Source organism: Fusarium coffeatum, assembly GCF_003316985.1.
Source record: "Fusarium coffeatum strain FIESC_28 chromosome Unknown BRIP53273_contig_4, whole genome shotgun sequence".
In the NCBI taxonomy this organism is placed as follows: domain Eukaryota; kingdom Fungi; phylum Ascomycota; class Sordariomycetes; order Hypocreales; family Nectriaceae; genus Fusarium; species Fusarium coffeatum.
This window is the reverse complement of record NW_022157803.1, coordinates 45,341-69,080: the sequence shown is the minus strand read 5'-3', so window position 1 is coordinate 69,080 and position 23,740 is coordinate 45,341. Positions and strand designations below refer to the sequence as shown.

The following is a 23,740-nucleotide window of genomic DNA, read 5'->3' as shown; positions in this document are numbered from 1 at the left end:
TTCAGATGCAAACTCATGGCTTAAGGATGTCATCCTGTCACTGGGAAGCCACGGAATCACGCACTCTTCATCGTTGGCCAGTATGCGTAAGCTCATACTGAGCTTCTTCGAGTAATCATGTCCAGGCACATTCGTCTCGCCACGACTCGTTTGTTCATTGAACTGAATACATATTCTTATTCATGATCATCTATCTGCCATTCAAGTTGTAGCATATGAGTGAACAGTTGGTGGGGATGCAAAGATCCCAGAGGCGCACGTCAAAGGACCCTTGATATAGACACTTGATTTGAGATCGAGGTATATTTCAATTGAGAACATAGTAAACCAAAATATATCTATAGACCAAACACAAAACCCACTCGTAGGCAAGGAACCGCTGGCTTTTTGTTTCTCCTTCTTTTCTCTCTTTTTCTCTTTTAAAGTGTCAAAGGTAATATGATACCGAACTTAATCAATGAGAAGATGTGATCGCCTGGTGACTTCTGGATTAGTAAGAATCCACCTTCCATACGCCATCACAGCGGTTGTTCACCATCACCTTGATCCCGGAAACCGACTCCTCTAGTGGAGGTTTCGGAGTGGCCAAGCCATCGGAGCACACTTGATTACAGGAGATCCCACTCCTTATCCTCCTCAGGCTTCTCAACCTTCTCATACTCCTCATCAAGACGTCTCTTTTCCTTTTCTTCTTCGAGGCGTCTTTCCTCTTCTGCGAGGCGTCTCTGTTCCTTCTCCTCATCGAGACGTCTTTGTTCCCCCTCCTCCGCGGGGCGTCTTTGCTCCTTCTCTTCCTTGTGTCTGAGGCACATCTGTTCCGCCTCTTCATGGAGGCGTATATCCCATTCATCGAGGCGACTGTCCTCCTCATCAAGGCGTTCATGCTCCTTAACGAGGCGGAACACTTCCCTAACGAAGCGTCTTTCTTCTTCCTCGTTCCTGCGAGCACGCTGTTCCAACGCCTCGCTCTTTATCTCTGCCTCCTCCTTCGTGAACTGGATTTTGTCGGACTTTTCCTTTTGTTGCCTGTACTCGTGGTGCTCTTCCCAGGACTTCATCATCTCTTCATAGAGTTTGTACTGTACCTCAAGGAGCTTGACCTGCTCCATATTGCACGTGTAACCCTCCTGACACAGCTTCCACTCATCATCATTGGTGGCTTGGTCATCGAGGCTGTTTTTCTCGAAATAGAGCTTGTAACTTTCTTCCACTTTGGCGTATCTCTGTTTAGCGAGCTCGTATGCCTCCTTGACTTCCTCTCGGTCGTCCATCATCTCTTTGTAGTCCTTCTCCCACTCCTCATAGTCCTTGTAGTCTTCCTTGTACTCTTCGTAGTTCCTCTCATGCTCTTCGTATTCCTCCTTGTACTTCTCGTAGTCCTTCTCGTATTGCTTATAGCCCTTCTCGTACTCCTCGTAGCCCTTTGCGTAGGCCACGTACTCCTGCTTGTAGGCTTCATAGCCCTTCTCGTAGGCCTTATACTCCTTCTCGTACTTCTCGTACTCTGTCTCCATCTGTTCGTCTAGCTCCTGCATCGACTGTTCCTGGGTGGACTTAGTCTCACAGTCGTTGGGTCCAGCGGGGCAGTGACGCTCAGGGGCGGTCTGTTTGCCGATGTAGCCAATCCCATCAGCGATTTGATTGTCGATGTACTGAGCCCCACCGACGATTCGGCCGGCGATGTTCCCAATCCCATAGACGATTGGTCCGAAAAGGAACTCGATTTCATTAACGATGTGTTCGGTGATGTACCCGACCTCACGGGCGATGGGTCCGACAATAGTCATGATGGATAGTTGAGACAAGCTTGTCCCGGCTGTCTTCGACGATGATGTCTTGGTACGAGGGGACGGAACGAGGATGATCTCCGTTGCAGAGGTTATTGAGTTTAAGGGGATTCGGTTGCCGTTGGTTGACACAAGTGTCAAGGTCACAGGTGGTTGACCTTGTGTATGATTGGTCCTGTGCTTGGTTGTTGACTCGATCATGTTTTTGGTGGATCCTGTGTGTGGTTGATCTTGTAGCTGAAGTGATGTTGGGTGAAGGAATAGAAAAGAACCGAAGGGGAGGAAGGAAGACATTATATACTCGTTGAAAACTTTCCCTTTAGGCAGAGGAAAGAAAGGTTTCGTGCAAGCAGAAGAGATTTTTATACCTTGCAGAGCCTGCTCGTTTGGAACACTTAAAACAGAGGAGTTATGGTGTTTTACTAAGAGTGTAAATGTATTGAGAAAAGCTTATCTAAGGGTTGGCAAGCATTGGAAACATGATTCTTTGGAGAAAATGTGAATTTGTCAAGAAAGCTGACCCACAACGCGCCTGTAGCTTCAACAGCAGAGGATAAACCTGAAGACAAGGTTTCCATCACGAATTTCACTTTCCCAGCATTGTAACTTCAATGATCACAAAGCAGATAAACATTACTAATAGTGAATTAGCCCTGAGCATGCGATCAGCCGGCTGGAGAATCCCCTCCTTTAAACTTCAAAGACAATGTGGCCACGCGTCTTTAAAGAAACTGGCTGCTGAAAGTATAAGTGACGAAGTAATCTGGCCACATTATCCTATCTAAGACAGCACGTGGCCTACTCAATTCTAATAGCCCGAGCTTTGAAGGATGATTGTTTTGTTACCCACTCGAGTCATCACTGCACTTAGAGAGACATCATGCAAATAGACATGATAAATACTGGCTATGATATTATAAACGTGTAGATATGATACAATCTCGTCATAGGACACTTATAAATATACATTCCTTTCTTCTTACTCGCGGTGCATGGCTCCAGCATGCTCTTCCTTCTTGTGTCCATGACCACCATCAGTAACACCCGATCGTCGAGCAAGAGTCTCATCATCACTGGAACCACCATGCTGCACAGCGGCAGTCTCAATATCCGTACCAGCCTGCTTGCGAATCCTAGACATCTCCTCAGGAGGAGGAGGCACCCACTTGGCACTCTTCCTAGGGTTGACACGCTCGAGGTACATGGTGTCAATCTCCTCGAGTGTACGGCCCTGTCCTTCAATAACGAAGAAGTACACGATGAGACCTCCGAGTAGGTTACATCCCGCAAAGACGTATCCGTAGCGGAAGTCGATGTCTTTGGTGATGAAAGGCGTGAAGAAAGCGAGAAGGAAATTCCAGAGCCAGTTGCTCGCTGTGGCCAAGGCCATTCCCTTGGCTCGGTAGCGCGAGGGGAAGATTTCTGCCATGATGGTCCAGATCATGGGACCCCAAGTTGTAGCGAACCCAAGAATGAAGAGACAGGCAAAGACAATCATGGCAACGCCAGCCTTGGGTGTGGCTGTGGGGTCGTCACGATTAAGCGCAAAGTGACCGACAGATGCAAAAATGAGGAAACAGATAAACATCCAGGTACTTCCCGCAATAAGTGACTTGCGTCGTCCATAATGCTCAACAATGTACAAACCGATGAAGGTAACCAGGAAGTTGATAGTGTTGAGGATGATCTGTGTCTTGTAGCTGTCAATCGACACGGAGCTAAAGATGGTAGTACCGTAGTAGAAGAAATAATTGGCACCAGTTAACTGCTGGAACATCTGCAGCGCCATACCGAGGAAAATACGGTACGCCATGCGTGGCGCTTTGAACATCTGGACAAACTCCTTTACGGGGTTGCCCTTGATCTGGTTCTCGGCGCGAAGCTTTGAGTCAATTTCTTCCATCTGGGTGTGGATGGCCCAGTGGTTAGGTGTTGCACCGTACACTTTGCAGAGCGTGTCGCGCGCGCGGTCGACTTTGCCTTTGCGGTAGTCGAAACGGGGTGTGTCGGGAAGGAAGAGGATTCCGATGCCGAGCACGAGAGTGAAGACCCACCCGATGCCAATAACGATGCGCCATGAGGCTGAGCTGTAGTGTTGGTGGGTTACTGTGCCGTAGTTAAAGCAGGCAGCTAAGAAGATACCCATGGTCTGTAACTGTCAGTATATGCACCTTCAAAAGTGATACCGTAACACTTACGATGAAGAGCTGGTAACAACAAACCATACCACCACGAATCCACGGCGGCGCAGTCTCAGCCTGAAACATGGGAACAAGAAGCGACAAGGCACCAACACCCAAACCAGCAACCCATCGTCCCATCATGATTTGTACCCAATCCCTATTCGACGAGATCTGGATAATAAATCCAATAGCGATAATCCAAGTCCAGCCGGAAATACTATACTTTCGACCAATACGATCGGAAATAGGCGCTGCGACCAGCGCACCGATGAGTGTACCGATAGACAGCAACGCGACAATCAGACCGGATCGGACGGTACTAAAGGCTTTTTCTCCATTGCTGTTTGTCTCGGCGAAGCGGTCGAGAAAATCGGGCATTTCTAGAAAGCCGGAGATTTGACCTGTGTCGTAACCGAAGCTGGATATGTGAGCCAATGCCATTGAGGTAGAAGAGGTGAGGCTTACAGAAGACCTCCCATGGACACAAATGTCGCTAGTAGGAACGAACGTCCTGTGATACGAGGTAAAGGCGAGTAGTCGAGGCCGGCTAGGGACTGACGCGCACCAGCTTCCTTGCCCTTCTCATTATTGGGATTCTGTTCATCGAAATGAACAGTCATGAAATTAGGCGCCATGATGGGTGGTAAGGCTATTCAAGCCAATAACCTAATTGATGTTAAGAGTTATCTGAGTAGACAAGGCATGTGAAGAGCAGCAGCTGAGGAATAAATAAGTACATCAGCTCAGCTCTGCTCATGACGTTGTACATCTCTGACCTGTGATGTAATGGTCTCGAGACCAATAAATCGGACCGTCCCATTTTGGCAACCTCCACGGGGATGTAAAGCTGGGGAAGTGTCCGACGTGTTGGGTTGGTCCAAGCAAACGGAAGTAGTGCTGGAATGTGATGTAATTGGACCTAGAATTGAATTTCATGGGCTGTTTTGGGAAGAAGCTCATTGGAAGAGTGCCCTGGGCTTACCGATGACAGGCTGGGGTTGCAGGTACTCTAGAGCTAGACTAATCCTTGCTAGAATGGAGGACAATTCATGACGTGACCCGAGAGATCCGGTAAGAGATGAGAGCTGAGTCAAGTCAAGTCAATGACACGGATTGGATGTCATCTTCAATATCCCATTCAGTTCATTACCTCTAGGTTTCAATAACAATAGTGAGTACTCTGTAATACTCCAAGTCATCAACCAGTGCTTACTCTCTGTCCTCTACCCCAGACTTTTGAATGCCCAGAGATATCTCACGTCGTCAATCTCTGCCAAGCCCCGTTGCCGATCACCCCGTCCAATTCTTGGCATGCGAAGCAATGACGCCAAGTTTTCTTCCCCGCTGATCTTGACCAAAACACGGGGTTCAACAACAATTCCAAGAAGTTACCCGTCTTGGGACTTTGTTAGCTAAGATCCGAACGGTCCTGCTTCGGCCGAAATAAATGAATCCATTTCTTTTTCTTCTCCAGACCCCGGACTTTTTCCCCTCGTATTATTCTGTGGGTTGTTAGAATGGAGCTTGTGGAGGAGATGTCATCTGGTTGCATGTTTCCTATTCCCAGCGCCACGGCGTCATCGGCGTTTCAATGTCTTTGAAGCCTTACCACCCTTTCCATTTGCATTTTGCTGCACTTTCGGTACCTGAAACTGGTTTTTGATCCCCGACGTTTGCGTCTTTGTTTGGTAATTCGTTTCTCAATTGCACCACGTGATGACTCACTTTTAACCATAATATTTGGTACCTGCCAATCCCTCAGAAATAAAGAAGAAGCAATTACTGGAAGCATCGCGTCATGTCATTGTGTCGGGTTTCGGGGAATTAAAGTGCCCTAGTCTAGCGGGTCGTCTTGAAGGTGTGCAGGTTCTTACCCTGGCAGCCCACGATGTCTTCGCCGAAGTTTGCCTCGGCTTTTGATGCCGACATTTCCGTGAGGTTGAGCAATCAATCGAGATACGCATGAATACGCGTCTAGATATCACTTGACGATGAATTTGTTAAAGAAGGGCCGATAGCCTTTGTAATCGAAGATCCCACATTGCCGGTCGCTGAGTTTGACAGGACCAGACATTTGATAGCCGAGTGGTCGAATCAGCATCTCCAAGCTGAGCATTTAATGTTGCAGGGATTTTCGTTTGGCAGATGAAGTTAGCCTGGCACCAAGATGCTTCTCGAAGGATTGTATCCCGTACTTCCAAGGAATTACAACAACCAAACGAGTTAGTAGGATCCATTATATTCACGTAGCAGAAACCAAACCTGGTCAAGTACAGAAATCCATCAGAACAATTACCATTGGATCATACTTCTATGTCTAAGCTAGTATCTTTGTTCCAACATCATCGGGACCATTCACTATTTCTTATCCTTCAACTCCCCACGCTCTTTGACCATTCCAGCAACCTCATCACCAACCTCCCTCCCCAAAGCCTGAAAACCCTTAACAACACCGTCCCGATCTCCCTGTCCCATCTCCTGACTCATCTTAAATTTGCCCTCAAACTTGGTAACCTCAATTTCGATACCAATAATGTTCCTCTTTAGCAACTGAACATACTTGTCTGGCGCGTCCGTCACCTTCCACGGCGTCGGCCTATCACCACCTGTATATCCCATGGTATTCGTCTCGTTATGGTCGGTAAGATCTGAAACAGCCTTTTGAAGAAAATCTGATGTCTCCTCATTATTCTCAAAGTAAATCCTCGCCTTGCCATAAATTTGCGCAGCAGCATAATTCCACGTCGGCACGACCTTTCCTGTCGCAGGTTTTGTCTCAGTATAGAATTTCGGCGTAACATAATGATGCGCAGCCTTTGTGAAGACAACTAGAACTTCATCTTCGAGATAGTTGTTGAGTGAAGGGTTGGAAGAGCAGTGCTCTATCATGGCTTTGGCTTGGGGGTTTTGGCGCGCGAGATGGCCGCGTAGATAACCAAGTTCTGAGTCGTTGGATTCGTCCAAGAGGAAGGGAATATGACTACTTTGGAGGAAGGAGTAGGTTGGGGATTTGATGCCGGTTGTTAACATGCCGAGGGGGTTTTCGTGGATGAGACGGCGGAGGACGCGGAGGTCTGTCTCGGCGTGTGCGGCGCGAATATACACCATGATGGCTTATAGTGAGACTTTTGATACTGAAGGTGTTTCTTTGTCGAGGATCTTGAGTGTTTCCGAGCACAGAAATGTGGTTGGTGGTGACTCTGTTTTAAAGGTTTGGCGGAGCAAGCGGGCCGCCACTACCCCAGATAACCATAAGTCTGGACCGGGCCGGCCACGAAGGACGAATCAAAATGTGTGCCATTCTAAGCACCGAATGGAACGAATTACAGGCGAGGAAATAGTTAAAGGGCGCTGGCCTTGGCGCTATCGGACATGGCGACAATGAATAATTGCCTTTCGGACGTTCTTCCGAAGATTGAATACATGAATCTCGAAGAGGCAGTTGTATACGGTAATTGCAATAATCCCAGCTCACGTCGAATTTCAAGTTACGATAATGAATATTCTCTCCTACAAAGCCTTGACCATAATGTTATCCGTCTGCACAATAGACCCAATCGTGAAATCATGATCCCCAACCTTTTCATACCCCCATCTCTCATAAGCCTTCGTCGCAACCATATTCTCCTCCCAAACACCCAACCAAAGGTTCTTAAACCCTTGTTCCCTCGCCATATCCTCAATGCTCTTTCCTAGCGCTTTACCCACACCAGCACCATGTGATTCAGGACGCACATAAATTCGTTGTAGCTCAACGGTCTTTTCCATGTTCTCCACACAAGGCTCTGTGCTGCCTCGCGTAAGATACGCGAAACCTAGAAACTCATTTTCAGAGCTCGTAGCGATTATCACGTCTTTGTTTGGGTCGTTTATGTCGGCTAGAATGGCTTCTTTTGTGTATGATTCTTGCAGAAAGGCTGCCAATTCGTGGGGTTCGACTGAGTGGCCGAATGTGATTGTGAAGACGTGTGCGCCGAGATCTGCGATTACACCAGCGTCTGAAGGTGTTGCTGGGCGGATTGAGACTGGCTTTGATGACTGGCCTGTCATTTTACAACTGTATGAGTCCCGATAACTTTGATAGACTTGTTGTGATGGCGGTTGGGTATGTCGGAGCAATGCCGATATTAAGTTATGACACAAGGCTTTGAGTAATGAAAGACAGTCTGGTCAAGAGCGCCGAGCTTTAAAATACCTGGACCCGGAAAATCTTGTTGTTGCACCGGTAGACGATGGAAGGAAAATTTACCAGAGCCTCAATGTTCCAGAACAATCTTGCCACCTTGCAGCCGGTCTGCCCCGCCACCCGGCGCGCCCTGAATGTCAAAAATTAGACTCAATCGCCCTTGCAGCGATGACCTTTTCTGGGTCTAGAAAAGACGGACCGTATAGCTTTACTGGAATAGGAAATTCCTTACGCTGCCATAGTACCGTATAGATTGCTGAAATGAGAAATGTTTTACGATTTATTAGATTATTGTAGACCCATATCATCCACCAGTATCTATGCATTTTGCTCGCAAGGCGCGCAGAATGACGACCATCTGCTCAATACTAGACCCCGGAAACGCCCATCTCTCACAAATTCTAATACCCTTGTCTTGCAATTGATTCAGATCTGGGACTCGTAGAGCATCCAGTCTTGAGAAGGCTGCAAATGAAAGAAGCAACACTACAGCCATCGTCCTGGTTTCGTTAATAAAAGTTGTCTGTTGTGGAGGGGTGCACATACCCGTGAAGGAGATTTTCTAAAGACGCTGTAGGTGCATGCACTGCATGTTCCACAGCGTTGAGATACCGTCGGCAATGCACAAGACACTGTCTCGCATTCTCAAGCGTCGCTGGATTCGGCGACGTCCCAGGCGCAAGCGCACAAACCTGATACAGAAAAGGTCTATATATGATATCACCCGTTGTGTGATACCGTATCGAAACCATCGTATCATCAATTCCGATAGGTGGGCTGTCGAGGTTGGGTCGTATGCTATGCGGAAGGAGATGGTACCAAGCTCCCAGCTGACGATTCAGCTCGTGCGCTAGATTCGGTAGGTTGGAGAGTGTTTCTTCGGAAGAATCTGCGGGATCGCCTGTGCCGGGTTCTGCTTCGGCGTAGAGGACGTAGTGGATTCTGTTGAGGAGGCGGCGGGAAGAGAGGTCGGCTAGCCAGCGATGCATGTACGGTTCTGAAGGGCCGTCGGACCAGGGGTAGGGGAGTTTGTCGACGATTTTCTCTATGCCGCTGCGTGGAAGATGGTGTTCTGCGATGATGTCGCTGTAGAAGTTAGAGAGACGAACGAGCTTGGGGTATGAGTGCTTACCATTCGAGGACGAGGATAGCCCAAAAGACTCGCAGAATGGACTGATCCTGAGAACCGCCTGTGCCGTCGCGTAATAACTTCTCAGATCTGATCCAGTAGTGCTGCACATCAGTAGAAGCCATATGCACCAACCGCCACGCAAGCAACGGTCTAGACAAATAACTATAATACAGCGCCGCCAAATACAAAGCCTGCGGCAGATGCGCATCACCACCAAAAGAACCCAGCGACTCAGTCAAGAGGAGCCTAACAGCGGGTGTAAAGTATCGTATACCAGGACTCCAACACGCGTCCATCCGATTAGGTGTCTCAGCTGCAACAGTTCCAAGAGCCAGTACGACAAGGACCAGCGCAGAAGGAAGATCAGGTCGTGGACCGCGCTCCAGGATATGGTCGTATAGTTCGTAGAAAGCTCTCTGATCAAGAATAGGATGGAAGCGATGCACTAGTTGGAAGTAGTTGCGTACTAGATGGTCTGTTTCGTTGGGTGATAGAGAAGGAATATCGATTTGACTAGCCGGCGTGGCATTTAATCTCAATCCCTCAGGAATCGGCCTTCTCAACTCGATATGCAGAAACAGATCCGGGGGATAATGTCCAAGCAAAGCCTTTGCAGGTGCAGACCGTAGAAGATTCCCTGTCGTGGAAGAGTGAGATAGCGGTATGTCCATGGTCGTGTTGAAGACATTGTTATTCGCGAATTGTGAAAGTGATGTCTGTGTTCCTGGTCCTGTTGAGTGAACTGACGAAGCTGCGACGATGCCGCCATCTGGACTTATCGCTTCGCCATGTCTGGGGACGGAGTATGGTGTTGGAACTGGACTTTTCTCGCGTTGTCTCGCTAGGGCGGATTGGAAGGTTGACTCGAGGGTTTCGAGGCGGTCAAAAATCTCATCGACTCTATCGACTGAAATCGCAATACGTCTGCCAAGTTAGTATAACCCAATCACCGACTCATATTGTAACAACTTACTTGTTCTCATTGCCTTCATCGCGATACTCACACTCAGAGTTATTCGCTTCCTCACAAAGGGTACAAACAGGTTGTCTACCATCACATTTCCTCTTCCTGTCACCAGCATCAGTATTGCCTATAACCAATAACAAATAAGAGAGTACCTCTTTCTGCAGTAATTGCAAGCTTTGGCGGCTCGCTTCCGCTTTGCAGACTCCATGCCTGGTTGGGGTGAGGGTGACACACTCATGGGAAAATCTCTTGCGGAAACGGCGGGCGGAGACTGGCGGAGAAACATCCGCCAGATTGTTTTGGGTTTGGGGTCCGCTTTTGGAATGTTATCGATAAGAAAGTAGGAGGCCGGGCCGGTTGGCTCCGGGTTTGGGTCGGTGGTTTCGGAGACGGCTCCGAGAATTTGGAGGTCTGTCGGAACCATCGAAACTGTTGCGGGAGTAGAGGTCCGAGACCTTGATTCCGTTTCGACATTGGAGTTTCCAAGAAGTACCTGGTCTTCTGTCCATGAGGATGTTATCTTATCACTGTAGGCTAAAGTTAGTATGGTTAGACCAGTTACTTTCTCGTGACCTAGCTTATCCTACATCTTATTATCGGTCTTCAAGGCTAGATAGAATTCTTACATCTTGTTACTTTAAGTCGCAAACGATGACATTTCGCCTCTGTATTTTACTTATACGCTTGCCCCTCGAACGGTCCTTTAAGAAATGTATTATATTATGAATACAAAGCTGACCTCATCGAGTATACTTTCACGAAAAAGGCATTTTGCCCTGATGAGAAGTTTAGTACAGGTCGAGGTACTATCTTTAAGATATCTGATCAACAACAAGACGTCTAATCTTCCGTGGCAGAAATGTGAGTACAGCAATTCGCAGCCTCTTCAACGTAGAAGATCAGGAAACAACTCAGCTGAGATTATGCGCCTCGCTTGCTCAAGCAGAAACAGGGGTCCTGATCAACTCAAGGATGAGTTTGGAGACGCGACAGCCTCGAACACCTGGAGATTGTAGCAGGGAACCTAAATCTCAACAGAATTAGAACATACAAGAATAGAATCAACGCGAGTGAATACAGTTGATCTGCTGTTGATCGTAACTGATCCTCAACAGGCCTCCCAGTTGTCGTTCTCCACGCAAGGGGAATTTCAGAGACATCAAAGCGTTAAGCGATTATACAGATCGTCGGTAACTGTATCGGTGTGAGTTTTTAGCGCGGTGGCTGACAGAAGCTTATAATCTAATTCCTCGTGTAGCCAAGACATGAGCGCCTTGTTTTTATTGTCCTGGAAGATGGGTTGAGCAGCCTCATGTGGATTGTGTAGGGTAGGTTCTCCTCGAAGCGCGTCTTTTCAGGTGAACATGGCGCCAAAGCCAGCAAGGTTATTGTGACTGTATTACCGTGGCGGGTTTGACTATTGACAATTGATGACATTACTTTTGCATTGAATGACATATCAACCTTGGAGTAAGGTGCAACTGGAAGATGATGCCAATTGAGAACGCGATGGTGACGCTGTTGTTTGTTTGCAGTCACAATGGACCAACCAGTCAATGCTCAGCTGCCAAAAACAGCACAGAGCCCACCGTGATCATTCATCAAATCACATGCAAGCGCTAATGACCGTATTCTGCAAACCCCAATGAGGAATCTCAATAAGATCTGTAAGTCCAGACTCTCGTAGACTCTCATAACCGCAAGAGTTACACTTTTACCCCTGAAGCTTTACAGGCGCTAGTACCTGAAATAGCGCCTGTCCCCAAATTACCCGCTAAAAATACGAACGCCTCAGCGTCTCCCAGCTCGGTTGTCCTCCAATTAGCTTTCGCTCCCCCAGACCCGTGATCTTCAACAGGGGAAATCGACGGAGACTAAAAAGCTTAGCTCAGTTGACTCTATTACTACTGTTTATTAACAATACAATGTGGCGTTCTAGAGCCATCGGAAATCTCGGATGTTCAGCCATAAGCTCTACCGCGCGGTTGACTTTGCCGAAATGATGGCTATCTCCAATCACCGTAGAGCCCCCTGATCACGTCAAGTGCACGATAGGCTCAACCACTACTCTACCTAGTCAATAGACACTATCCATAGACAGTTGGTAGAGTCTGTGCTGTGAGGCGTCTAGCGAAATTACAACACCATCTCAACAAACAACGCCTTTCCGATTCTCAACGGATATCCATTGTGTTCTATAGTAGACCCAAGAACCATAAAAGACGACCAGTTCCACCTCCAAATCCATCTTTCCCTCCTCACTCTTCAGTCGCTCACTCAACTTCACCACACTCTTTACTCAACGCTTCAAGCCACTTACACTCTTTACTTTTCTTTTTAATACCAATCCAACTAAATCAGTCAAGATGAAGTTCTCCGCTGTCACCCTTCTCACCCTCGCCACCGGCATCATGGCCGCTCCCGTCCCCGAGGCCAGCTACGAGGTCGCTCCCAGCAACCAGTACGAGGCTCCCAAGCCTCACCAGCCCACCAAGCCCAAGGCCGAGAAGCCCAAGAAGCCTGCTTACCACGCTCCTCAGCCTCCCAAGCCTCACCACGAGAAGCCCAAGAAGCCCCACCACGACAAGCCCAAGCACTACGCTCCTCCCCACACCGAGAAGCCCAAGGTTCCCAAGAAGCCTGAGTACAAGAAGCCTCACGTTGAGAAGCCTAAGAAGCCTCACCACGAGACTCCCAAGAAGCCTTCTTACGAGAAGCCCAAGGCACCCAAGCCTCACCACGAGAAGCCCAAGAAGCCTCACCATGAGACTCCTAAGAAGCCTGCCTACGAGGCTCCCAAGCCCAAGAAGCCTGAGCACGAGAAGCCCAAGAAGCCTTCCTACGAGGCTCCCAAGCCCAAGAAGCCCACTCACGAGACTCCCAAGAAGCCTTCTTACGAGGCCCCTAAGCCCAAGAAGCCCACTCACGAGACTCCCAAGAAGCCTGAGTACAACCAGCCCAAGAAGCCCCACCACGAGACTCCCAAGAAGCCTCACCACGAGACCCCCAAGAAGCCCTCCTACGAGGCTCCCAAGCCCAAGACTGAGCAGCCCAAGAAGCCCGCCTACGAGGCCCCTAAGCCCGCCCCCAAGAAGGAGTCTTACACTGCTCCCAGCTACTAAATTCTGTAGCAACTTTGCAGGGTGGTGGTCGTGTGTGGATTGAAAACCGGATGTTTTGACTTACTCTTCTTGTATTTATCTTGGATATTTCTTTATAATTACCGCAGTCAAATGAAAAGGAATTCCAATCTGGAAATCGATCTTCTGACGATAATGTGACGTTTGTAATTCTTAATAAGGCTAGCCATGCTGACAGGTTTCGTGGGCTGACTAACTATGGTAATTTTTAGGCAGACAGCATGAGACTGGACAGTGAGGCTTTTCTTGCAGCATCATCACCTGTGATAATGACTATATGCTCGCTTTGTTCTCCAGCGCTTTCAAAACCGTCAAGACTTCCACCTCTTCCAGAACCATGGAATAAAGGTTGCGCTTTCGTGGAGTCTAGTTCTACGCCGTATTTTATCGCTTTCAAGGGTAATGATACCCCGCCTGAAGACGTTGGGTTACCTCACCATGCAGGTCTTGACGCACTCAAACAATCTGCTAAAGAATGCCCCCTTTGCCAAATGATCATGGAAAGAGTTGGTGAATTTGTTGAGGGTCTTGAGAGGGATGAACAGGATCAAGATCAACGCTATTTCGTGTTTGAGCGCCAGGGTCACGGTATTCCTGACAAATGGGTCTTCAGTCTTGTGCAGAGACTTGATGATGCGGATGGCTTTTGTGTTTTGGCGGATAGTACGAATAGGAAGTATTTGTATCTGATGGATGTTTTTGGGTTCTGTGTTGATCCTCAGGATACACTCTACTCGGCTAAGCGCCCAGAAACGAACGACGCCGGGTTAATTCTTCGAGGCTCGAAAGTCGAACCAGATGCAGGGTCTGAATATACCTTGGATGTGGCCGCAGGATGGCTTCGAGACTGCGAAAAGAACCACACCGTTTGCCATCCTCCCAAAACTCGTCTTCCCTCACGTATCCTAGACCTCGATGGTCTAAAAGACCCCAGCAAGATCCGACTGTTGGAAACACGCGACAAGGAAAGCTACGACTCCTACGTGACCCTCAGCTACTGCTGGGGTTCTGATCCGTCGTTTCACGTGCGGACGACCCATGCCACGATGTCCGAACACCTCGACAGCATCGATGTCGACAGCCTTCCCCGAACATACAAAGATGCGATCAAGATCACCCGTCACCTTGGTATTCGGTATCTGTGGATTGATTCGTTGTGTATTTGCCAGGACGATGTTGATGACTGGGCCAGAGAGTCAGCTGCCATGCAACAGGTCTATGCCGGGGCTTACATGTCCATCGCAGCAGATAATGCAGCTGGTTCAGAGCAGGGCTTCTTGAAGAGACCAGGACGAAAGTATGTTCCTGTGACTCTCAACAATGAGCAATCGGTATATGCCTTCCAAATTCCTCCCGCCAAAGCATCTCACGCCCGCGCCTGGATGACATTCCACAACGAACCCCTCACCACCCGAGGCTGGGCCACACAAGAACGCCTTCTTCCCTACCGAGCCCTCCATTTCGGCAACGATCAAATGTTTTTCGAGTGTAACTGCCACTTTCTCTCCGAAGACGGGGTCGAAGTCAAAGGTCGCTGGAACTCACTGTATCCCGGCCCGAAAAAGAAGGGCTTCAAGGACATTGCTCGCAAGTCGAGAGTGAGCACGACGCATCAGCAGTGGTATTTGATTCTGGAAGATTTCTTTCACAGGGACGTTACTATTGTAACCGATCGGCTGCCAGCGATTTCTGGATTAGCTGCGCTTTTCCAGAAGAGGCTCAATGAGGAGATGGGGAATGTTGAATATGTTGCTGGCCTGTGGAGTAATGGTTTGGTCGAGGGCCTCGAATGGCAGTCTCTTAGCTCCAAAGCAGAAAAGGAGACTTTCCCCGACCAGAAACCGCTGCCTGGCGAAGAAGGATATATTGCACCGACCTGGAGCCCTGCATCTTATATCGGGGTTTCTGCGCATGGGGCGACTATGCCTGGTTGGGTTGACATCGCGCAAATCACGGGTTATCACACAACGCCCAAGACAATGCAGAATCCACTTGGCGAATTGATTGATGGATGGGTTAGTATTCGCGGTCCGATGATAAAGCTACATATTAGCGATCTACCAGACGAGGACCAAGCAAAACTCGGAACCTTCCGTCGCAACATAAGACTGTGTACACCTACCGGCGATGACTTTGGCTCATATTCATCCTTTGATGGTATGCGTGGCCAGAACGCCGAAACTCGTGCTTGGGTTGAGAAGAGTGAGATATTCGCTTTTTTCATGACTGAGAAGAAGTTTGATGAAGATGGGAATGAGAAGAGCCCTCCCATGACGTTTCGTTGTCTGCTGGTTACACCTGTGAGTGAGAAAAGACGCGTTGTGCCTGGGAGGAATGAGTATATGAGGGTTGGAACGTTCTTCCTGGATGAAGACGATCTTGCTGAGGATAAAGGAATTGTTAGGGATGTGGATGGGTTCACAGAGATAGTTCTGGTATAAATGGCTGGATGAATTTTCTTTATTATCGCGAGAGTCTTTCTTTCTGAGGAGCAGGTTATCCAAAGTAGACAGATTAGGCAACACGACGGGATAACTCTTTCTATCTTTCTGGCACGTACCGAAGCAATTCCCGGCAGGGTCTTACAAATTGAATGTCTCCATTTTGTCCAACGTCCTTCAGAGGCAGATTTAATCCAATATGCTGTTAGAAGAGATCTAATCTAAGCAATGACACCAAAAATTCTCACTCGTCCTTGTGAAAGATCTTGTTTGTCGCACCGTTATCAAACCACCAAATCATACTCCCCTCCCACGGCATCCACATCCACCCATCCTCTCCAACCCTTCCAAGCTCGACGTTCTCAAGCATAGCCTTTTCCCACACATATTTTAGCGAAATACCATCGCACGTCGTAAGGTCATACGGCTGTCCCAAACCATCCAAACGACGCCCCTTCACGATACAGTGAGCGGATCTTGATGCCCTGCACAGGTATTAGTTGATGTAAGTTTGGGATCATGTGCACTGACATCTGATTCGGCTTTGATAATCTTTCAATCATCTCTCGACGGTATAGTATGCCACCAAAGTCCTGGCTCTTCCTGTGTCTTGGATATCTCCGCGCTGTCTGGTGTTACGCAGACAATTCTTCTGACGCCCAAATGATCATGCGCGACATACGTCGTGGTTCAGGCTCTGTCTGCTGGCTTGGGCATTACAAAATAGCCTCCTTGTATCGGCGTTTCTGAGATACAGTTGATGTAGTGTCTGCCCTGTAATGGTACAAAGCTGGCCCAGATTGGACCGCTTTGACCGACTTGGTAGTTGGTCGCCTCTGACTGTTTGCGACTCAGTGAGGGGCCAGCCCACATTGGATTCCTTTGCCTCATGATAGAGCTGGAGTCCTCGGCATGGGATGCAAAAGATAAGATGCCATACAATATCTGGTTATTCGGCAGAAATAGTGGTATGATCTGCCGCGTAATCTCGAGCGGTAGTCTTTTCAGCATGCTCAAAGCACGCAAACACGCAAGCACTCATCCTCATGCCATTGGTCCCCTACATCATACTTGAAGATAGAACCTTCTGGCACTGTCTGTAACCAGCGCTGTCTCAAACGCGACGCTGGACGGAATAACGCAAAGGCGGAGTCAACCATCTCCACCACGTTACAGAGCACGGGACCGTGTTGAAGTACAAGCTGGGCACGTGGTAGATAACCCTCCATGGACCATAAGTATACTTTGAGTAACCTCGTATAATTACTATCTAGTTAAATAGAGACAAAAAGTAAGAAAGTAAGAAAGGAATTCTAAGCCGTATATGTCAAGGAAAATAAAGAAAGGGGCAGCTTGACTGAGATCTCTGAGCTAGGGGCTTGATTGGACTAATATCCCCCCGGCGCAACGCCGGCCTAAACCCGATATCCTTACAAAGTCCTCCTACTAGTTGCTATTCTCCTTATCCTGTAAGCAATCCACAGCCAATAGACAACATAGAAATCCCAGCACCAGCGGCAGCGTTAACGAGGCCGACTCCGGCTGAAGCAGCCGAAAGAGATTCACAGATTCCGGTACCCGCGTCGCTGTCGCTCATAGCAACGCCGACATTGAGGAATCCCTTCATGTTGCCGCTGTCGTCATTGATTCGGACGTGGACGTGGTCGGTGCTCTCCCACTGGTCAGTAGTGTCTGATGATTGACCTGCAAACAGTGTTAGAAAGCGTGAGAGAGACTACCAGGGTCTGTCAGTGGTCATGGGAAACTTACCAGGGCAGCCGTGAACCTGGCTGGGAGGACATTCGCCCGTAATATAGACAACGTCCTCTCGTAGCTTAGCAACGCCAGCATTGAAAACTTCCTGAAAAGCCATCTTGGCAAGGTCAAGCAGTTGCGACTTGCTTCCCCTTTGCCCGTCGAGGTTGAAGCTGCCCTCGACGCTGACAGTGTAGTCTACATCGTTGCCACGATCGTTGGTGACAACGACGGTCGTGAAACCCAAACCTCCAGAAGGGTTGCAGGCTGTCTCTCCGCACTCGTCTCTAATGAGATCCAAGACGCTAGAGGGTAGGCGGCCACCATAGTTCAACTTCCCGTCTCCGTACTCGACGATAGCAAAGCCACCGTCCTCACTCTCATAGAGGCCCGTGTTCTGTCGGGCAGACAGCACAGAGTTTCCCTCTGCAACAGGAACAGCGAGAACGCCCGCAGCGTGCATAGAGAGGAGAGAAGTTGCGATGGTGACCTTCATGTTGGTGGTTCGGATTGGTATGGAGATAGTTTCAGAATAGTAAAGGTCAAGAGGGAAACTGGAGAGTAGGGCAGAGAAGGTGATGTGTTGATCTTAGAAACAGCACTTCACTCCGAGGACGTCTTACAGTTTATATAGCTGGGTCGACCACGCACTTTAGCACAATACTACAGAGTGAAGGAATACTAGATAACCAAGCCCAGACCCAAGCTACCAAATGCTACCACACCAATGCAGCAATGCTTGCATCGAGTCATTCTTGCTATCGCGCCCAACGTTGCTTATCCTTGCCTATAGATCTATGCAACATTACTATCAACTATGGATTCCTTTCTACTAGGTTTATCCTACGTACACAAAGGAGGCACAGTACTCCTTGTCAATGATTCTAGCAAAAGTAACCTTCCTTATTAACTGTAAGTAAAGATACTAATGTTTAGTTACCCTAGTAATTTGGTACATGAGTAACGAAGATCTCTAGATACTGGTTCCCCATGTAAGAACAATCTCCTAGTGCAATGAAGATCAATGTTTTGAAACAGTACAGTCAGGTGGGTCGAAATAAAAGTGAGACGATTTGGGTGAGGTGACAGGCTATTGGTGTCTCGATTATTATTCGGACCACCTGACAGTTAATCCTATAACCTTATCGGAGGATTCATAACCCAGGCTCTTTCGGAATATTAAAGTGACTGGTGATGTCACTAGCAGTAGTGCCGAGGCCTCTACCGTTACATCAAGAATCCTACTTCTCCACGAGCTGGAAAATACATGGGACGCACGGACGACGGCGGCCGCCTAGATCAGCCTCTCCATCGGGGGAAAGAGGAGCACAAACCTGCTTACACAGGAATCTGGCTGTATCTGGGTCCGCTTTTCTCCATATTCCCCTAGCTTCCGCACATGAAGGATTCCTTTAGAAATCCTACAGCCAGACAAGCCGCCAAGTGTATGAATTGGACCGACTACAGCGGCGGCCGCTGAGGCTTGGCTTCCATCATACAAATGATTTCGTTTCTGCTGCTGTTGTTGTTACGAGGCAGCAGACTAATTGCGATTTTCAAGATTAAAATTGCTCTCGGTTAGCTTTGAATCCTCCCCCGGATCCTTCCCCGGATCTCTCCTTGCTAGCCAGAGTGATTAAGCATAAGTGACAATCTCAAAAAGGCTAACCAGACAAGTAGATAATAGGAAAATAGCAAGACTAAAGCCAGTTTACTACACTAAGATAGCGAATACTGATGCAATTATCTATCACCTTAGTGCTTCAACTACAAAGAATAATTTTGTTAAGCAACTTTGGTATTACTATTTTATTACGACGCGCTTGCTAGACCACTATCCCTTCTGATAAATGGGCTTATTATGTGCTCTTTGACATGGGGCTCAATCCTCCTGTATTAACCCTTGTGTAGGCGGAGCAAACACTGCCTCAGGAGCGGTACTCACGGAAAAAGATTACCGCATGCATCTGGAAGGGGCTGAGGGACTGGGGGCATTCTCAGCAACCTTTCTCTCCGTTTTTGCTACTACTACGCTTTGCTTGGTAGAATCCTGTTCCTTGTTAGCATACATATAGAATTATTATTGGTTCTCTAAATAGGAATGCTTAAAACTTACAAGGATATAGTACGTATTTATCCTAGCACCTGGGTTCCTACGGTGTAATTACAGTCAGACTTAGCCACTTTTGTCAGCACTAGACACAACAGAAAACAGCATCCTAAATATTCTCTTCACCCTGTAATAAAACAAGTATGTATATATATATGAATGAAACTTGCAAGAAGTTACAACGAAGACCTCCGAGTCACTCACTTTACAATCTTTACTTCTAAAATCGCCCAAGTGTTGCGTTGGCATTTAAATCAAAAGCCTTTATCATGTTCATCAAAACCCTCATTTCGACTTTTGCCCTAGGCGCAAGCGCTGAGCTAATCGTCGGCCTGGGTTCTTCGTACGCTGAAGGACCAGGTCTTGCGCAGCCGATAGGCGAACTTCTCAGCCAAAAACTTTCAGGCAACGACGGACAACAGTGGTCCTTCACCAACCATGCCGTCAGTGGTAGCGTCCTCGAGGACATTACAGGAAATCAGTCTCCGGAACTTGAGGGATCCAACCCCAGGATTGTCTATGTTGTCTCTGGTGGTAACGATTTATCGTATGCCACTTGTTTGGGCAACCCTAGCGACAGCGCATGCCAGAATTCCATCTCTGAGGATGAATACAAGCAGCGCTACGGAGGCGTCCTGGATTCTGTTATCCAGCATACAGCAGGTGATGCAGATCTGACCATCTTCTGCGTGACTTACATCAGGGCCCTTGGCGCAGACACCGTCTGCCCAAGCGACGACTGCCCGATGTCAGCCGAGGAAAAAGAGCAGAATGACGATCTTTACAACCGGGTTGTCGACTACACTGTTCGTGCGATAGATGAATGGAAGGCCAGTGGAGACAATGGAAAGTACGATGTACGCATGATTCCCATGCGCGAGAACAGTCAGCAGCACTACGTCGGTACCGCCGAGCCGTGGATCAATGGGGCGCAGGTCCCAGAGGGTGCTGGAGGTATTACGTGGCACCCTAACAACGCGGGAGCTAATGCTGTTGCCGAGTTCATTTTTGAAAGCTTTACCAACTGAACCTTTTAACTTCATAGCTTTGGGATTGTTTCTGCAAATAACAATGTAAATATATTTTCATGAGACTTTAGTTGATAATAAGAACCTAGTAGAATACAGAAGTGGAAACGGTCACATAATCTCGCCAGCTGTGATCACAACCCCTAAAGTCAATTTGTGCTGATTAACAGCCAAGACTGAGATTGAGCAGCAAGGTGGTTTTTCAGACAGCGATAACATTTAAGACAAACAAAGTACTGAGGTATATCTCAAATCCTTACCTGTTATTCTCAGGCGCCCAGGTCTCGTGTACTTCATCCCAGAGTTATATCGACTCTGCTAGTCTCTGCCACACTATTCCATTCCTTTTCCAAGACAAACCCATAACCTTTCCTATAAGCTACTCCATTCTCCCACTCTATCCAAAGAACATGGTAACCATCCTGCTTCTTCTCCTTGCCTTCTTCGAACCTGTCCATCCACGGGACCTCTTTGTAAAACTCTGACCAGTACTCCTTCTTTTCTTCTCTTATAGCTTCCTCCTCTTCCAGTGTCAGTGGTGTCTCAGCAGGATGCGTCGTGCTTTCTTCTTTCTCAACACTTTCTTCTTTTAAAATGGTACTCCAGCCTTTAGCGATGGCTATAAGTTCAACTGGAGTATCTTGCCGGAGTGATTCGCTGTCATGCTCATTGTGAGGCAATAGTGCCCCGACAGTGCCGCCATCCTTATTTTTAAGTAAGTGGTACGGTACCTGATGATCAATTGTGTGCAACCCGTCTGTTGGGTACAATTTCTGATCCGTTACGGTGAGGATTGCACGAGCTGTTCGGCACCATAAGTATTGATATCCACGGTGTAGACCTGACGACGTCTCATCCTCCGTGCCGAATGGCATCACGGGTATAGGATACCATCGTGTTTCAGGACAAGGGCCTTCATCCAACAAGGAAATATATCGATGACTCGGCAATTCTTTGGGCATTTTGATAGGGTCTGATTGTTTGTAGCGCGTAGTTCTTCTCGTCAAAGCCGGCGGTTCGAACTCCTCGCATCGCCAGGATTCAGCCATAGACCCAACTGGTGCCTTTCGACACTGGCTCCATGTGGAGTTGATTCGTTGCTTTTTATAGGAATCGGGGTATTCCATCGCATACCACTCGGTAATAGATTCCGTAAATCCAACAGTGGGGAATCCCCCTCCTTCGCTTTCTGCATCAAGGGGGAAATGGGTCGACCCTTTCCATCCCATCCACGACCAACTGGGCAGTCCTTGATGAGCTGGGTGTCCAGTGTATCGCTCAGAAACCTTTCTCCGTCGAATCGCTCGAGAAGCTATCCAGCAGAGTGATATATCGAAGAATGTCTGAGGGTGGCCATATACAAAACCTGAAGGAAAGATGCTATTCAGATGGGTACAGTACCCCGCGAAGGCATTGTAGACATCCTCTTCATAACGAAGTGTCCTCGCATTGAACATGGTGATCATAAAGCTCAAGGCATGTAACGTTGGCAATTTGAAAGGTGTTCCATGTCAAACGTAACTCCCGAACTCTGCTTCAATCGGTCGTTCCGCCAGATGGTCCTCAGACCAACCCGAGCAGTTGCATTTCCACTTCACCTGTCCATTCTTGATAACCAGACGTCTCTTAGAGAAGTCGTACTCTTGGGATGTCCACATTCGCTGATTGTAACTCAGGTCGCTTCTCCGCTCCTCGAAATGAGGATTTTCTATCCAGGCGATCCTTTCGCCACCGGAAAGAGGTAATATTGTTCTTTTGATGTCTCTGGGTTCTGAAATGCCTCTGAGCCCTCGTATACCGTACTCTGCATCTTGACCATCAGCTGCGACTATAGTGATGAAGGAACTGGCGTAGATCTGATGCATAGCCGCGAGTTCGTGCTGCAAACTTTCCTCGTCGTCTTGAACAATGCATAGGCTGTCGACCCACAGCCACCTTTCCTTCAAGGCCCGAGTGAGTTTGATAGCATCAAGAATAGTTCTGGGTAGTTCCGAAACACTAACGTCAGAGTTCAGCACCCCTGGCTGTTTCATTGCTTCGACGTTGACTTTTGTGATACGGAAGTTCTTTGAATTTCCCCAAGTATATGATAGGGTCAAAAACCTCGGCCTTTCTTCTTCGCACTCTGCGATGCAGCCTTGAGTAACATCTATCAGAAGTCGAGGCTTGAACGGCGGCACATCCCCTACAGTCTTGTTGCACCTCTCGCTGTGCTTTTGGGTGCACCTCAACAGCCAACCTTTCACAACGTCGAGGTCAATCCAGCTCTCATCCATGATACGCATGCCCCCGACATGCCCAGGTATCTCCGGCCGACGCACCAGCTTAAAGCCTGGGGTGGAGGCCCAGACATTACCTTGTCTGTTATGGTAATGGATAATGAGATTACACACATGATGGCGTATCCATCTATATAACTTGAGTTGGCGCTGTTCGTAGAAGGGCACTGGACCGCCTCTGTACTCGATATCGCGGAGCCAGGTCGCGTGGGGACAGTCGTCGGTAAGGCGTTCGCTGACTTTCCCCAAATCGATGTGTTCACCATCAATGATGCCTCGTTCGTAATGATAATAAGGAGCTTGGAATAATTTGATGATCTCGGAGCACATTTTGCAGTCCTTAGGCGGAGTGATTGTGCTTTCAACCATCTCCTCACTGTTCGTGCTGTTAGGACCCAAGCTATCCATTGTGATGGTTTTCGCAAATAAAAATGGTCAGGAGGAGATTGGAACGAGCCTCAATGCGTCGCTTTTCGTGTAGTAGCTCTCTGGAAGCAGATATGAAGCTGTCGGAAGTCTACGTATTATTTCGATGAGGGTTGAAATGAAGCACAGCCTCGCTCAACGCTGACGGGGGCCCGTTTTGACCAGGGTCTCGATTAGGTATTATCTTTCGGAGAAGCTCATCCGCTCTGCATAATACATATGAGAAGTACATTGTCTCTCATTATCGGAACAGACAGGACAGTTATGTGATTAGCTCGTAAGACGCGGGATAGTATAATCACCTCT

The 23,740-nt window shown here is 48.1% G+C and overlaps 10 protein-coding genes across 10 annotated transcripts; 3 read left to right on the top strand and 7 right to left on the bottom strand.

Moving 5' to 3' along the window:
* Nucleotides 1-608: 608 nt before the first annotated feature.
* Nucleotides 609-1,988, bottom strand: FIESC28_00120 (uncharacterized protein; the record flags this gene model as incomplete). The annotated part of the gene is made up of 1 exon (XM_031154271.1): nucleotides 609-1,988. The coding sequence occupies one exon, from the start codon at nucleotides 1,986-1,988 to the stop codon at nucleotides 609-611; it is 1,380 nt and encodes a 459-aa protein (XP_031021639.1).
* Nucleotides 1,989-2,766: 778 nt separating this feature from the next.
* Nucleotides 2,767-4,605, bottom strand: FIESC28_00119 (uncharacterized protein; the record flags this gene model as incomplete). The annotated part of the gene is made up of 3 exons (XM_031154270.1): nucleotides 2,767-3,936; nucleotides 3,986-4,388; nucleotides 4,436-4,605. The coding sequence occupies 3 exons, from the start codon at nucleotides 4,603-4,605 to the stop codon at nucleotides 2,767-2,769; spliced, it is 1,743 nt and encodes a 580-aa protein (XP_031021638.1).
* A 1,723-nt stretch (nucleotides 4,606-6,328) lies between these two features.
* On the bottom strand, nucleotides 6,329-7,078 carry FIESC28_00118 (uncharacterized protein; the record flags this gene model as incomplete). The annotated part of the gene is made up of 1 exon (XM_031154269.1): nucleotides 6,329-7,078. One exon carries the CDS (start codon nucleotides 7,076-7,078, stop codon nucleotides 6,329-6,331), a length of 750 nt encoding a protein of 249 aa, XP_031021637.1.
* A 402-nt stretch (nucleotides 7,079-7,480) lies between these two features.
* FIESC28_00117 (uncharacterized protein) lies at nucleotides 7,481-10,679 on the bottom strand (the record flags this gene model as incomplete). Its single annotated transcript, XM_031154268.1, has 6 exons — nucleotides 7,481-8,013; nucleotides 8,553-8,656; nucleotides 8,703-9,242; nucleotides 9,289-10,212; nucleotides 10,262-10,357; nucleotides 10,408-10,679. 6 exons carry the CDS (start codon nucleotides 10,677-10,679, stop codon nucleotides 7,481-7,483), a joined length of 2,469 nt encoding a protein of 822 aa, XP_031021636.1.
* A 1,942-nt stretch (nucleotides 10,680-12,621) lies between these two features.
* On the top strand, nucleotides 12,622-13,377 carry FIESC28_00116 (uncharacterized protein; the record flags this gene model as incomplete). Its single annotated transcript, XM_031154267.1, has 1 exon — nucleotides 12,622-13,377. One exon carries the CDS (start codon nucleotides 12,622-12,624, stop codon nucleotides 13,375-13,377), a length of 756 nt encoding a protein of 251 aa, XP_031021635.1.
* Nucleotides 13,378-13,616: 239 nt separating this feature from the next.
* Nucleotides 13,617-15,836, top strand: FIESC28_00115 (uncharacterized protein; the record flags this gene model as incomplete). The annotated part of the gene is made up of 1 exon (XM_031154266.1): nucleotides 13,617-15,836. The coding sequence occupies one exon, from the start codon at nucleotides 13,617-13,619 to the stop codon at nucleotides 15,834-15,836; it is 2,220 nt and encodes a 739-aa protein (XP_031021634.1).
* Nucleotides 15,837-17,298: 1,462 nt separating this feature from the next.
* On the bottom strand, nucleotides 17,299-18,087 carry FIESC28_00114 (uncharacterized protein; the record flags this gene model as incomplete). The annotated part of the gene is made up of 2 exons (XM_031154265.1): nucleotides 17,299-17,540; nucleotides 17,607-18,087. The coding sequence occupies 2 exons, from the start codon at nucleotides 18,085-18,087 to the stop codon at nucleotides 17,299-17,301; spliced, it is 723 nt and encodes a 240-aa protein (XP_031021633.1).
* Nucleotides 18,088-19,970: 1,883 nt separating this feature from the next.
* On the top strand, nucleotides 19,971-20,729 carry FIESC28_00113 (uncharacterized protein; the record flags this gene model as incomplete). The annotated part of the gene is made up of 1 exon (XM_031154264.1): nucleotides 19,971-20,729. One exon carries the CDS (start codon nucleotides 19,971-19,973, stop codon nucleotides 20,727-20,729), a length of 759 nt encoding a protein of 252 aa, XP_031021632.1.
* A 293-nt stretch (nucleotides 20,730-21,022) lies between these two features.
* On the bottom strand, nucleotides 21,023-22,186 carry FIESC28_00112 (uncharacterized protein; the record flags this gene model as incomplete). The annotated part of the gene is made up of 1 exon (XM_031154263.1): nucleotides 21,023-22,186. The coding sequence occupies one exon, from the start codon at nucleotides 22,184-22,186 to the stop codon at nucleotides 21,023-21,025; it is 1,164 nt and encodes a 387-aa protein (XP_031021631.1).
* Nucleotides 22,187-22,240: 54 nt separating this feature from the next.
* On the bottom strand, nucleotides 22,241-23,416 carry FIESC28_00111 (uncharacterized protein; the record flags this gene model as incomplete). The annotated part of the gene is made up of 1 exon (XM_031154262.1): nucleotides 22,241-23,416. The coding sequence occupies one exon, from the start codon at nucleotides 23,414-23,416 to the stop codon at nucleotides 22,241-22,243; it is 1,176 nt and encodes a 391-aa protein (XP_031021630.1).
* Between the last annotated feature and the right edge of the window lie 324 nt (nucleotides 23,417-23,740).